At 37.1% G+C, this 15292-nt stretch overlaps 2 protein-coding genes across 3 annotated transcripts; both read right to left on the bottom strand.

Moving 5' to 3' along the window:
- Positions 1–1116: 1116 nt before the first annotated feature.
- On the bottom strand, positions 1117–2275 carry LOC120104097. The gene is made up of 2 exons (XM_039114629.1): positions 2183–2275; positions 1117–1704 (listed from the first exon to the last, which is right to left on the bottom strand). The coding sequence occupies exons 1-2, from the start codon at positions 2273–2275 to the stop codon at positions 1117–1119; spliced, it is 681 nt and encodes a 226-aa protein (XP_038970557.1).
- Positions 2276–3393: 1118 nt separating this feature from the next.
- Positions 3394–8032, bottom strand: LOC103703669 (glucan endo-1,3-beta-glucosidase 13). 2 transcript variants are annotated; one of them, XM_039114642.1, is made up of 4 exons: positions 7722–8032; positions 4775–5113; positions 4640–4670; positions 3394–3735 (listed from the first exon to the last, which is right to left on the bottom strand). In XM_039114642.1, the coding sequence occupies exons 1-4, from the start codon at positions 7774–7776 to the stop codon at positions 3642–3644; spliced, it is 519 nt and encodes a 172-aa protein (XP_038970570.1). In that variant the 5' UTR covers positions 7777–8032; the 3' UTR covers positions 3394–3641. The 2 variants fall into 2 exon arrangements, with proteins under 2 accessions (XP_038970570.1, XP_038970569.1); XM_039114641.1 differs by having other exon boundaries at positions 3414–3738; positions 7722–8031.
- Positions 8033–15292: the final 7260 nt, after the last annotated feature.

Below are 15292 nucleotides of genomic sequence, written 5' to 3'. Positions count from 1 at the left end.
GATGGCGAGGTGGACAGGGAGGACTCATGAGGTTCGATTGAAATGGATGGGGAAAACGAGGATGTGCTTGCATAGGTGTTGTGGCATGAGAGACTCATAGTGGCACAATAAAGACTGTTGGAACTCTAGAGAGATGCTTCTCAAATGGTGGCAGAGTCAATTTTGATGCTACGATGGACTCTTTGTATGGGTAGACAGATTCGTCGAAGGTGACATGATGGAAGACAGAGTCTGTTTGTGGGAAGATGGAGACATAGATAGGCACTCTGAGTTAGCCAACGAAGAGACAGATAAGGAATTTTGGTTGCATCTTTAGCCACGGGTAGCAGAGGCAAACGAATCATTGAAGTTTAAGGTAGTTAGGCTGCAGACTGAATAGAGCCTCAAAGGGGGACTTGTACTGCTATACAGGAGTTGGCAACCTGTTTATGAGGTAGGTTGCAACAGAGAAAGCATAGGACCAGAATTCTTGCGGAAGAGGCATGGGTGAGTAGAGTGAGACTGGTTTCAACCACATGGCGATGACAGCGTTCCGAGACTCCATTTTGTTAAGGAGTATGTGGGGCCGACGTATAGTGACTAATTCCATGATCGAAGAGATGATTTTAAGGCAACAAATTCGCTGCCATTATCAGAGTAGAGACCACGAATTTTGGTGTTAAAGTGTCTCAATCATTTTGTGATATTACTGAAATAAGGTTCGGACATTAGATTTTTGTTTGAGAGGGAAGAACCACACAAACTAGTGAAATGATCTATAAAAATGATAAAATACTTGTGACCAGTAACACTAGTGATGGGAGATGGACCCCAAACATCGGTGTAGACAAGATCAAAGGGATCTTGTCGGACCATGCTTACAGAAAGGTTTTTCATGATTAGGGTTTAATGAAGAATTAGAAATTTTCTCCCCGCCTAATCTCCTTCTCTCTTCTTCTCTTCTCCCTCTTCTCCCCCTCCTCCTCTTTCTCTTCTCCCTCTTCTTCTGTTCTGGTTTAAAATCCCGCTGAAGTTCTTCCTCCAGATTTGGTCCGGCATCACGCCCTTATGATTTTGGTTGTTGCGAAAGGAGGACGAGTTCTTTTTATAGTGGCGCTGACCAGAGGACGGCTTGCGCTAGGTGGAATTTGCAGTGACCACCAACGCTTGAGAGGAGGCTTCAAGGCGCTTTAAATAGGACTCAATGCCTACCAGCAGATTATGGAGCTCTTCGAAAGACGGGGAGGACTCCCTTGCTCGAATCGGAGCAGCAATGTTTTGGTATTCAGTGCCAAGACCGTTTAGTACATAAAGGGTGATATCATCATCAGATAATGGGGCATCAATAAGTGCAAGTTCATCAATAAGAGCTTTTATAGTTTGTAAAATCTCAGTAACGTTGCGGCTACCATGCTGAATGAGGGTTAGCTCTTCCTTGAGCTGCATGACACGAGTGTAGGAATGGCTGGTATAAAGTTTGGTCAGCTTACTCCAGGCATCTTGGGATGTTTTCGAGGTTGCTATGAGAGGTATCACAACATCAGAGACCGATGCAAGAATGACACTCAAAATAAGTTTGTCTTGACAGAACCAGTGGATATAGATAGCACTAACCGTTGAATCGGGTGTCGATGATGTAGCAGTAGATGCTGAAGGACATTTGAGATTGCCATCGACATAACCATATAGGTTATAGCCAAGAAGAAGAGACTCAATTTGAGCACTCTATAAGGGAAAGTTAGTTGGTGTGAGTTGAGCAGTAACCTGAGTTGAGGCATCGATGGCGATGAGAGAATTTTCAGTGGAGGAGGAGCGAAATTGAGTGACATTCAGAGAGGTTTGGGATGTGGAATCAGCCATGGCGAAGGCTTGGATCAAAAGGAAAACTCAATGGAGATAAAGGCTTTAATCTGATACCATATAGAAAAGTAAACTGATGGTTTAAGAAAGGCTCGCACATGTTTTTATTGATGTACATAATGTATATATACAGAGAATATAGGTTGGTGCATCCTAAAATTAAGCTAAGCTATAACAACAGATTTTCTATACAAGGAATGTAATTCTTAGAATAATGCTACGCTATAACAACTTTGTGACAACATATCTTTTATACAAGGTAAACAATAAGCCAACTAAGAAAATGCTTGAATCTCACTCCAATTGCCATTCACGAAGGAGCTGATTGCGATGGATTGTTAACTGTCTGTATAAGCAGCTCCATGCCCAAGTAACCTTCAGGTATGATGGATTGGCAACCAGATGCATGAGCATTTGCTTGCTTATCTTGATCCATCATGCTATAGACATGCATGTGGCATGTCAAGGCAAGGCGAGGCGTGGCATGCACATCCACAATGTGTACATGTGCATGGCTCGTCTGTTTTGCCACATGCCCCAATAAGATATAATTCATTTTTAATTTCTATTTGTAATGTTAGTGTTACAATGATTTTCAATTTCAGTTTAATTTCAAATTTGAATTGGGCTCACTTGCGCACACGTTATGAGTCTTATCACCCAATGCAGGTAGGTTATTAAGACCTTTATTGAGAGAGCCATCGAAGTTTTTCTGGGTCTCTCTGGAGGTTGCCTAAACCGAACCAATAAAAAAGCTCAAGATACCGAGTCTCGAACACAACATAAAAAAAAAAATCGATGAAATGGATCAAGCCTTGTTCCATCATTTAAAGAGCCAAACCTCTACTGGCCTCTCTCTCTTCCAAATTTTCCATTGAATTTTTCTAAGCCCTTTCCGCTCTTTTTTTTTTGAGTCTACTAGGTCAAAACACCATGGGATTGTGCTCTTGATAGAAAGCTTCGAGGTTAGCCAGGTTCCCTATATCTTAATAATCCTTAAGGATGATCTCACCGTACACCTACACGAGCAGGCAAAATTCGTTCTTTAAGTATCTTCACACCCCTTTTATAAATTTGTTTTATACAATTATTAACAAGTTCTATAGTTAGCTTTCAACAACTCTATCATCCATGGCATGATGGCAAGAGCTTCATTCTTTTGTAGACCACAACCCCAGTCAAGTACTTCAAAACCTGATCCACTTTTATCATGATGAAGTCTCCAACTTGGATGAGCGATAATGGAACACATCAAATCTTGATAGGCTAACTTACACTGTAAAAATGAATAACATGCAGCTCCACTTGCTAAACTTCCAAAAGTGAATTCTTTTCCTAGCAGAGAAGCTACTTCCCCTGTAGATTGCTTGGCAGATAGAGATTTCAACTGTGATATTTCCTCCCTGGATTACAAACTGAATTGACTCCTTTTTCTCTATTCCCTGCTTCACTGTTTCCAGATCACAGAAAGCAAAAGAATTATCATGTCTCAGGACACCATCTCATTAGCTTTCCTTTATATTATTTACTCTTAGTCTTAGCTGGTTAGAGATTTTGCCAATTGTCTTTTGCATTTCCAGCATTCATGATACATGATATACCAGGAGGTGCTAAAACAATTATAGCATGCTATATCAATCCTACATATATATATATATATATAAACCTCATAAAACCTCAAAAATTTTATATAAATTATAAACAATTACCACCACCATCCATCAAGAACAGGTCCATCAAAACAGATGAATTCTGCCATCCGCGATGTACGCTGATCCCGCATCCCCTCCAATGATGCATCATCAATTGCCGGCAATTAAGCACAAGAAAATCGAGATTACCAAACCCTTCCATGTAAAACTCCCTGCGAGCGGCGGCGATGAAGCAGATGCAGGCCTGCTGCACCAACCAGGGCAGTTTTATTTGTTAGATGCAACCAAAATTTTGCATCAAGAAGTTTGAATTAGAGAGTGTTCATCTCATGAGGGTCTAATTTAAGCTATACAGCAGCCATAGAGAAAAATACATCACATCCCTGATAACCTTGGTGACAAGTACAGAGTATTGAAGGAAGCATGTTGCTCAGGAGTAAAAAGATTTTGATTTTAAAAATAATAAAAAACCATAAAGAGTGTTGAAAAAGAGCCAAAAGACAAAAGGACAATTTCTAAAGAATAAACAATGTATGCTTATTAAAATATGGAGTGAATTTTACATAAAAATCAAACTAATCACTGAATTTGCAAGAAAAGGTCAAATTGGATTTTCTTTCTTTTTTACCACAACGCGATGCATATTTTGCAGTCCCTGGATGATTTTACCCCAGAATTGAAGCATGATGTGGGTGATACCCAAATAAGAATATTTGATAGATATTTACTCAGTACATTCTGAATATTTGATATAGATTTGCTTAGATTATCATTTATCATATTTTTAAATTTGAGGACAAAATTATCATGATCACAAAATGTGGATCACTCTGAAAAAATAAAATAATCTGACCTTTTCTTGCAAAAATAGTAATTGAGCGGATGTTTTATGCAAAATCCACAAACAGGTTATATGCTCATTATATACATGAGAGAGAATAGCAAACAAGACCAGCCTGATATAACTTCACTAGTTTGTAATTTCTTAAGAGATAATCCATGAATAGATCATAAAGTCCATGAATAAATTATGGCTGATTGATGCACTCCACTGCAGACACAATCATTGGACTGGGGAAAAAATGAGAATGTTTCAAGACTTCTCCCATAACTCAGGCAGGATTCAGTTCAATGTTGGAAATACTCACTCTGAAGTAAGATACACGCAGGATTCATAACCTGTTAAAAACATCAAACATCACATTATAACCAATCAAGCAGCTGATCTGATCAAAAACCTTGGGCTAATGAAATGAGAAAGTTGGTAAATTTAGAGCCTTTACTCGGATTGCTAGAAGTGATGGTTGCAGTGCCACCAAAGTTGCAGGCAATGTCGGAGTTGCCATTCTGCTGGTAGTAGCTGTTGAAGGCATAGGACGCGTGGGAGAGCAGAGTGTCGGGTTGGTAGCAGGGGCCATCGGGTTGGACCGCAGAGCAATCGGCTGCACCCAGTCCACAGGCCCAATCGAGTGCATTCTGAAGGTCCTCCTGGGAGACTCCCGGCCGGGCCACACACCATGTGGTGCCATCGACGAATGTCGTGTTGCCCTCCGGTGGAGAGAAGGTTGAGATTGGTGTGACAGACTCAGCCTTCTGCTGGACTGATGCCCCCAGTGCACAGGCTGTTTAATCCCACAGAGTCAAAAGAATCATAGTTTGGATCAAAATCACAGACAGGAGACAGAGAAAGCAAAAGGATGGTATGTCATGTTCCAACTACAGGATAACTAAAAGCATGGAAACTAAACACATCGGATCAGCAGGACAAGATCCATTTTCTCATGATGCAAGCTATCACATTAACTACATTCATGAAGAATGAATCATGTGGCTTCTAACTTTAAAAGCAGAAATTTATATAACATGTCTTGTCAATTTAGCCTGGATCCGTCTTTCCCCATGCTTGTGTCAGTAAGCGATAGCTAAAATGTGATCGAAGGTTTCAATAGATTGGGAAGAAAAAGTAGATTGAATTGTATCGATAGATCACTATTCATTAGGAGGACAGGCACAAAAGCAAAGTACACAAAAAATAACTATTACATAACATTCCTCCAGGTCTTTCTAGTGGGAACTCATTTTTTTAACCAAAAGCAAGAAGAAAAGAATATAAACTATATACAACATGCTTTGAGCCATTTCCTTAATGTTTTCCTTGCAAAGCTGTCAGTGAATAGTTCCTAGGCAAAAGCAATCCACTTCACTGATCCTTGTCAGTAGGTTAGTAGGTTGGGAAAGAGGAGAAAAAAAAAAGGCTGCTCCCAGTGCTGCCATACTTCTTCTTCAAGAATGACCACATAACCAAGCAACTTCCACCAAATACATTAGTCTTGTGTCAAAGACAAGGTGAACTTTTGGCATTCTCTAAGTAAATCCCATATCTTAACATCACTAATCTTGTAACAAAGATGCCGATGCTCAATATCTTCCACCTTCAGCATTACTTTCCTAATGCTTCCAGGGCTCACTCTCAGACAAGGTCAAGCATTTTTTTCAAGGGTCATCACGTTTCATCTAGATCAGTTTTAACTCAACTGCAATATTAGCATCTATTGTATTAACATGATTTTAAACACTTGAATGGAATGATTCTTCACATAATTTGAACATTTGAATGTTCTTAACTTGATGGAAAATAACTCCAAAATTATTATATTTAGTAATATCGAAAGTGTTCTTCATACAAAAATTGAGAAAAGTTCTCTTAGAAAGGTTACATGCTCCAATGGTGGTGATCAATCATTGACATAATACTAGTGATAGATCGATGTGCAGCACTTTGCGCTACCAGTCCAGAACTACAGTCTTAAGATTGCAAGTTACATAAATAGACTTTTAAATCAGGATTAACATAAAGAAAATCTCTAATTATCGGATTATTTCTTTAAACAATCATGATAAGTTTGCTAAATTAACCAAAATGCTATCTCTTCAAATGATAGGTTGCTTATAGAGAAATCAATGCACTGCCTTTTTTTTTTCCTTTAGATATTATCTTCTTGCATCTTGCTTCATTCTACCACCAAAGCTATATTGCTTCTCACTTTTCCCGGCATCTAAATTGACATCTTGCACCTCATATTTCCCTGTAGATTTTTACTAGATCCATTTTAGTACAGTTTAACACCACAAACTCACTGTCCACAATGTAATGGAACAAACTGCTCACAAGCCAATCCTCCAGAAAAAAAAATTTTAATCTAAAATACAAACAGAGAAAAAAATTTGAAGGCAGATTTACCACCGTCTAAGATTCATTTTTATACCCATATGCAAGTTTGTCAATAGAAGCAAACAACTTCATAGATACCTTGAGCGTTTTATAACAACCGTAAAATAAAATATAAATATGACCACTTTATTATGTAGGAAACCATATTATTAAGAGCATTCATACTTCACAATGATTATACTTTCATGAAAGACGCAAGAAAAAAAGAAGAAAAATCCAGCCGTAAACTGATTGCATCCTGAATCAGTATGTTTAGATCCCTCTATCTTTGATATCTAATCTCATGTGCACTAAACCAGTAAGCATTTGATGGAAACTAAGAAAGGAAAGTTAGACAAAACTCAAAAAAAAATTTATGCAATCTCAGATTATATGTATTGGCAGAAAATATTCCAAATAATAATCGATTGGATGAGTTTCGATGAGTACAATATGTACTAAGAAAATAGCACTTAGCATAGGAAACACATGGAATGCGACAGTGCTGGATAACTAGGTTTTCTCACTAATGGGTGAAAAAGGTTAAAGAACTCGGTGGAAGAACCATGTCTGTTAGTAGTAAATGGGACAAATAAGTTTGAGAAAGAAACATGAAAACAGGGCAAATCTTTGTACACAAAATGCCATTCATGCATTATAAACGGCACCAAATGTGGAAAAAGGAAAACTAATTGATGGAGAATCATCATGACCAGAAGCATTTCTTCTCTCTTTTTTTTTGCTGCATATCAGAGCGAGTGCTACTAGTAACTTGTAACAAAACAAGAAAAACTTCATTTTATTGGTGGAAAGGAAGCCATTTCAGCAATACCTTGTAACTATAGTTTGAACATTTGCAAACAAACATATTAATGTGGTTGAGAACACTGATGTTCATTTTAACATGCACCAGAGGAAGAACAATCTTAAGAACATTTAATGAAACAAGAGAAGCCAGAGAAAGGAAGACAAATAACACAAAGGAGAAGCAAAGAATGAGGTAGAAGGAGGAAGATTACCCATGCAGCATTCCAAGATCAAAAGGCCATGGATGATCCACTCTTTTCTCCTCATGGCCAACCACCGCCAACTCCTCTCTCTCTCTCTCTCTCTCTCTGGGGAAGAAACTAGAAAGTGCTTTGGGAGCAATCCAAGAGGCTGTACATGAGCACCTCTTTCAAATAGAAAAGGTTGGATTTTTGTTGATTTATGGATGGGATATGTACTAAAAAGGATTGCTGCTGAGTGCTGGTAAATTTATTTAATGGCGAGCAGAGGGCTCAGCGGATGGTACAAGGCTCGGTGCCCAGGGACTCGTAGCTGTCATAAACTTTCAGAGGATTTAGTGTATCTCGACAAAGTGACCCGACCCAACCTCGATTGCTTCCCATGATGGAGGTTTCAGAGTCCTTTTGGCGCTAACAATCGCCTGGCATTCATTAAATTCTAACATGTTCCAAGGGTTTACCAGAACTTACGACCCAGGGGGCTTGTTGAGATTGACTGGTCAACTTAGTCATGCCAGGTAATGGACTCTTGTCAAATAACGAACTTCCGCACTCTGAAAAGCGTCAATAGAGTGATAAGCGGTGAATTAATTACTTTGCATGCATACGTCGTAATTAAAATCCTTCATAGTATTTTCATCATCAAAACAATTTCCTAAGAGTTTTTATAATAATAATATTTTTTTTAAAAAAATTTATAACAGTATACCACACAAAAACTGACGGTCAAAAATATTATTTCTTATACCGCATGCACCATATAATCATACACACCACCAACTATATATGATACACCAAGGCTATATGGCACATGCATTATAGAAAATAATTTTTAAAAATTCTGAGATACTCTCATTTTATATAATTTCTAGTATGACTCTTGAAAAAAAAATATTTACTATAAACATTCGAAAGGTTATGTATATTCATAAATTTTTACTATAATTTCTATGCTTACATCATAAGATGGTTAAGAAAAATATATTTATTTGATCATAGGTATACATGTATAATGTTTGTTAAAAAATATTTGTATTTATATGATAAAAATACTGATAATAAAAGATTTGTATGGGATAAGTATTTGATTGTTTGCAATCTCGTAACAATCATAATAAATTTTGGAGATATTCTCGTATCATCTTTGAAGGGTGCTCCAGTTGGTGGTGTTTGTAATAGGATGGATGGGATGGGATGGGTGCCTTGTGGATAAAGAAAGCCATAGGATTCACCTCACTTTCTTCTTTAGTTCGAAGGCCACGGGATTTGAGTTGTGAAAGGCGAGGTGTGGACATTTTTATTCTTTTGAGATAGCCGGGGAATGGGCGGAAGGGAACATTAAACCGTAGGCTTTCCTTGTGGGTCAAGAGAGGAACCTGGCTAAGAGGATTACAGCTATAATAAAACACTACAAAGATGTGTGAAGAGGAGAAAAGCTAACTTGGTTATGTTGACAGACAGATCAAGGTGTGAAGAGATTTCTAAAAGCCAGTATCTAGTATTCCTCGTTTGGTTGGGCAATCCATGAATTAATGAAGCCTGAGAATTGTGTGGTTTCACTGAAAATAGTTGAGAATGCACTTTTTGTACATGAGATATGACCCATCTCTTCCATGTTACAAGGCCTGATGCAATGGACATGCTTCAGTTTTACCTTGAAGAAATTTATTATTATTATTATTATTGAATTAAGAGAAGGGATCCCACCCTAATTTATTCAAGTAAAGAAACAAAGCAGATTAATTACTGTCTAATATCACATAAAATTGTTGAGATATTTGGAAAACTATTACAAGTTGTAGGATTTGAAGGTAAACAATATATATATATATATTATTTTGCGGTGAGCATTATTTCTATAAGTTGCTTGCAAGAGGCGAGAGAATGCCATGTCAAACTTGTATTATTTCTTTGTCTGAAATGTGCCATTTGATCGTTTCTGAACAATACCATCTTCATTGAAGTTAAAATGATTCAAGTGAATGCCACATGACAAGAAAGATACACATGAGAAGTTCAAGCTTTTAGAGAGACATATGCTCCTAAACTTTTTAAAAGACAAATGCAAATTGAGAATTTTGGAGTGTCTATACGTATATGCATACTGCAGTTACTAAATACATATATCATTATAAGTACGGCATATTATGTTAACACATCATGTACTTGACCTTATTCTAACCATAATTGAGCCAAACCTAATCTAATTTTTCTGCCCCCTCCCCCCACCCCACCCTCTCTCTCTCTCTCTCTCTCTCTCTCTCTCTCTCTCTCTCTCTATTCCTCTTCTCTTACATGGGATCATATAAGCCATGACTTGCTTAGGGTTCATACAGTGAAACATGTAAGGGTTTCTCAAGCTTATTGGCAAAGCACCAAGCTAATAGATTGGTTAGCTACCCACGTCATTTTTATTTTAGAAATGTAACATTAGAATAGCCTAGTTTTTCATGGAGTAAACCCAATTGATTAAGTCATCTAATTCTATAGGCTTGGTTTATGAGGGTGAGGGGACCTTTTAATAGTCCAATCCCCACTCCCCCCTCCCCAACCCTGAAAAAAAAGAAAAAAATTAAAAACTCTAAACTACAAATGAGAGGTATTATAGGAAACATGTGTTGTCAAAAAAAAATATATTTTGACACTAATCAAGAGCAAACTCGTAGAGATTCAATTTTGTTGGTGATGAGGGTAAAATAAGGAGGTAGAATTAATGATGTTAAAAATTGGAGACATGTTATAAGCATTAACAAACATTTATTAAGTCAAGAAGATTGTTCAAGAGTCTTGTTGATTGAATATGAGTTGCTCAAATAGAGTTATCAAGGCATTGTAATATAATAAATGGAAACAAAGTAGGTATCCTTTTAATTCTCAAGTATTTACAAGTTAAGGCCATATGATCAGCTCATTGAAAAATATTTTTAAGTATAGTTGTTGCGTTTTTCATGTAGTTTCTTGGCCATATGCTAGTCTTTACTTAAAGAAAGTAAATGCAACGCTTGATTAGCTAGGAGGTATAGTAGAATGGACAATATGAGTAAATTACTTGATACATGTCATGCCTTACCTGTTGCTATCAAACTCTGTGTTGCTTGGGAGACCATTCATATTGCCATTAGTTGCCTTTAGAATGAGACCCTTTATGTAGAGAAGCACTCTTGCATTGTCAATGATTCACTTCAAGGTTTCAACTAAACGGGGGCTATTGGCCAAAACCTTATTCTTCATAATTTTTCCTTGCTCTTTCATTATCTCTCATTTACATGTCCGAAGGCTATAAAGAAACCAATTGGCCAACTAATTTACCCTCCAAAAGGGCTTCCATTGTTATATCAAGAAGTTTTTGGACTCTTTCTCCCAACTACAACAATATTTTATGTACCATGACCTAATGTTGCTTTATTTTAAAGAGATATTATTATAACTTCATAAAACTTAACTTCCTTAGCAAAAAAGTCTTAGATATTGTTTGGCAGATCAGAAAATAAAAATTATGTTTATATTTTAATTTCTAAAATACAAATGGTATCCTTGTGGAAATGTCTAATATACACTTAGTCTTTGTTCTACAAGTTAATTAGCTTGTTTAATAACAAAATAAATGTTAGATTAGCTATGCAATTGATAGGTGAATGATTTCTAACTTTGATTAGCCAATCAAGGTTCTTTATTTTATAGGCTAATATGTTTCATCATAGAATTAATAATAGAATCTATTATGTAATTGATGGGTGAACTATTTCTACTATTACAAGTCTTAAAGGGCCTTTTATTATTATTAACTAAGAAATATCCAGGAACAAGCATTGATACTGGGACTAGAAAAGCCCACATAATTTGAGTTTAACGAGAGAGGCAATTTAGTATATCTCCAAGTTTCAGAATAATGGTCCTGAAATTCTAGTTTACAATATAAAAATTTTAAATTCTAATCTTGCAATCCTATTCTCTCTCTCTCTCTCTCACCCGCTCTCTCTTTGATTGGCTAATTTATGGTCTTTATTTCATAGGTTATTTTTATTTACCATTTAATTGATATTGAGTTCAATTATATATTTGATAGGTGATTATTTTTACTATTACATGTATTAAGTGAGTTTTGATCGCTACTATTTTATATAATAATATTTGATGAATTTAGAGTAGACCTTTTTTTTATAACATATTATGAGCTTTTAATTTATCAATTGATCTTTCCTTTTACTAGTAAGATGTCTCTTAATGCTCAATTGTCCTAAACCTAGAGAAGAGAAACGTAAGAAATTTTAAAGCTCTAGATGTATTGGGTTGTCACATTGTATAATATTCGTAATTGGTTGCACATGAAAATAAAGCAATGATTTTGGCACTTTCATATGCATTGCTTATGCAACATACTAGTTACTTTTAAAAACATAAATATACCAATAGTGTTGAAGGTGGTGACAATTATAGTAGAGATAATGAGGTTGTAGTGGTGTCGAGGTGGTGATGATAGGGCATCAGTGATATGATGGAGGCAATTACAATGGCAACAATTGTGTGGTGAAGGTAGTAGCTTAAGAATCATGGTGTGGTAGAGGCAGTAGAATAAAGATGATAGTGATAGAAATATTGGTGATATGACAAAGGTGATGATGGTGTGGTAGTGGCAAAGATGGTGGTGGTGGTAACTGTGATAGTATGGCACAGTGGAAAGGATGGTAGTGACATTAGAAAAGGTAGAGACAACAATAGCAATGATGGTAGAGGCAATAATAATGATAATGGTAAAAATATGACTTTGTTATTTTTAAAAATATTGAAAGTAAGAATATATTCTTTTTATTTATAACATAATCAAAATATTTTTTTAAAAAATAATGGCACCAAACTTTGTCGGTTTTTGTAATTTTGTTTTCAAGAATAGAAAACAACAAAATAAAAATGATGCCAAATTGGGGTTTTAGTATCTAGGTACCTAGAAGATATATGTATAATCTACTGTTAAAATAACTTGGCAGTGGTATTAGAGGCCTCTATTTATCAAGGTTGGGAGATTTATTATACAATGGCAATAATGGTGGAGGCAATAATAATGATAATAGTAAAAACATGACTTTCTTATTTTTAAAAAATATTGGAAGTAAGAATATAGTTTTTTCATTTCTAATATAATAAAATATTTTTTTAAAAAAATAATAGCACCAATCCTTCTCAATTTTTGTAATTTTGTTTTCAAGAATAAAAAACAACAAAATAAAAATGATGCCAAATTGGGGTTTTAGTATGTAGGTACCTATAAGATATATATATAATCTACTGTTAGAATATCTTGGCAGTGGTATTAGAGGCTTTTATTTATCAAGGTTGGGAGATTTATTATAGGTAGCTATATCCATTGTATTGCTTATTACATACCTCTTTCTATGAAGGAAACAACAAGAACAAAGCATATTTTTGAAAATATATGTCTTTACTATATGATCCACCTTGACTTAGCTCATTATTTTTCTGTTTTTATTTTACCAAACAAAAGCATGAGTGTTCAAAAATAGAAGTGTGTTAATTATTTAATGTAAAATATTTTAATTTTGTACTTCCAATAGTTCATGTCCTCTTCAAGTATATCTAGTGCTAATTTCAAGCAAGGACACCAACTATGTTGCTCTAGATTTGGTAGCCTTTTTTGGATGTAACTTTTACTGTATGCTGAGAAAACATTTTAATGAATATTCATTATAGACATTTAACTTTATCTACATATAGTCGCTTAAGAACTGCAGAGAATGAGAAAATTACAAGCTTAAGAAGTCAAATTCTTGATTCTAAAAAATTAAAAGAATTATGTAAAAAAGGTAAAATAGAATAAATGTTTTCTAGAAAATTGGGATTTAAAGTTTTAAGAAATTGTCAATTCAAGCATCAATTGTTAGCTATAAAGGAAAATCATAGCCATCCATTTTTCTCTCAAATGTCATATACATTGCACATATGGCAAGTTATAACATAGATAAAACATATATCTTACTTGACGTCTTCTAGTTTGGCGATTGCGTTGCCTCAATATTAGTGCATGATGTAATTATTTTAAAAACTAGAACATGCGGAAACCTAAATAAATATCAAAGTAAGCTCTGATCAAACTGAACCACTTACTTCAACAAAAGTGACTCGACAAAATCTAGCCAATAGGCACCATTAAAGCTGTGTTCAATATTCAATCTTTGCAAAAAAAAGATGGGGGATAAACATTATGAATAAAATAGATTTAGAACAATTCTCTAGAGATCTGCTTCTTATGTGAGAGTCGGGTGTCTGGAGATGGGTTGCGTCGTGTGCAGCGCGCCTGGCAGCTGATTGGGAGAGTTTTGCAATGGAGTCCCAGGGATTGTCTGATGGCATTTTGGTGTTGTAGAAGCGGAGTATGGCCACTGTGGATGTATTTTGTAATTGTTCACAACAAATTGTAATGGTTATTTAAGAACCAAATGAAGCCTCATGGGTCCTATGTGGTGTATATGCTAACACAGATTACAGGATAAGGAGAGTCCTTTGGAGTGAGATCACTAATCTAGTGTCCCAGGGCATCCCGACAGTGGTGGTGGGTGATTTAATTGCACACAAGACCCTGAAGAGAAGAGGGGTGGCAGGGCTTACTCTGATTTTATAGATAAGAGGGAGTTCCGAGACTTTTTGTCGGAGAACGGACTAGTGGATCTTGGATTTGCAGGACCGCGATTTACCTGGTGTAATAACCAGTTTGGCCGAGCCAGGGTATGGGAGCCTAGACAGGTTTTCTTCCTACCGGGTCAGTCATGGGACCGATATCCTACTTTCCGACGAATCTGGTATTGCAGTCCTCGACAAGCAGAAATCGATGCTCTTCTGAGCCATGTCACCCCCACCATCACCGAGCCTCTCCATCTAACCTAGCCTCCTTAGCGACAACCCAATCGTTGACATCCCGCTTCTCAGTGGCCATGACTGGACCTTTGGTGTCCCTCGCCTCTCCATCTAACCTAGCCTCCTTAGCGACAACCCAATCGTTGACATCCCGCTTCTCAGTGGCCATGACTGGACCTTCGGTGTCCCTCGCCTCTGCAACCATGACTAGCATCCCAGGCCTCCAACCACCGGTGTTCCACAGCATCACTCACCTCTAGCATTATGATCAATTTATGAGGACTGGTCCATAGCTACCGTCGCACCATCATTGTCTCGTTGTCATGGCCTCGATGTTAGCTCCTGGCTCCGATGCCTTCGACGCCCCCAACTGAGTGCTGTAACTTCTCACCTACTTCGGTGTGGCTCCATTCTACAACCGCTCAATATTTTCATCCCCCAAGCAGGAGACGCTGGTGTGGGTGAAGTTCATGCGCTCCCCTTGGGTCTTTGCAAATCCGCCATAGAGCAGGTGGAGAGGATGGCCGCGTGGCATAGGACCCAAGCCACCTCCTCGTTGCTGATGCAAAATCAGACATCACTTTCCTCCTCATCGGTGGTCGAGGGTTTGATAGCAGTGGCAGTGGAGGGGTTGGGAGAGGACGACAGCAGAGGCAAGGGGAGGAGGGGGAGAGGGCGGCGCTGGGGCACTTAACTCGAGGGCCGGGCTGGTGGTG

This window comes from Phoenix dactylifera, chromosome 16, assembly GCF_009389715.1.
Source record: "Phoenix dactylifera cultivar Barhee BC4 chromosome 16, palm_55x_up_171113_PBpolish2nd_filt_p, whole genome shotgun sequence".
Lineage (NCBI taxonomy): Eukaryota > Viridiplantae > Streptophyta > Magnoliopsida > Arecales > Arecaceae > Phoenix > Phoenix dactylifera.
This window is presented reverse-complemented; position numbering and strand designations above follow the sequence as displayed.

Excerpts from the sequence above, each read along its gene's own strand:
- LOC103703669 (XM_039114641.1), bottom strand. The coding sequence starts at position 7,776 with ATGAGGAGAAAAGAGTGGATCATCCATGGCCTTTTGATCTTGGAATGC. Across the intron at positions 5,114-7,721 it reads GATCTTGGAATGCTGCATGG|CCTGTGCACTGGGGGCATCA; the intron begins GTAATCTTCCTC and ends GGGATTAAACAG. Across the intron at positions 4,671-4,774 it reads CATCACTTCTAGCAATCCGA|GTTATGAATCCTGCGTGTAT; the intron begins GTAAAGGCTCTA and ends TGTTTTTAACAG.
- LOC120104097 (XM_039114629.1), bottom strand. The coding sequence starts at position 2,275 with ATGGATCAAGATAAGCAAGCAAATGCTCATGCATCTGGTTGCCAATCC. Across the intron at positions 1,705-2,182 it reads TGGAGCTGCTTATACAGACA|AGTGCTCAAATTGAGTCTCT; the intron begins GTTAACAATCCA and ends TTTCCCTTATAG.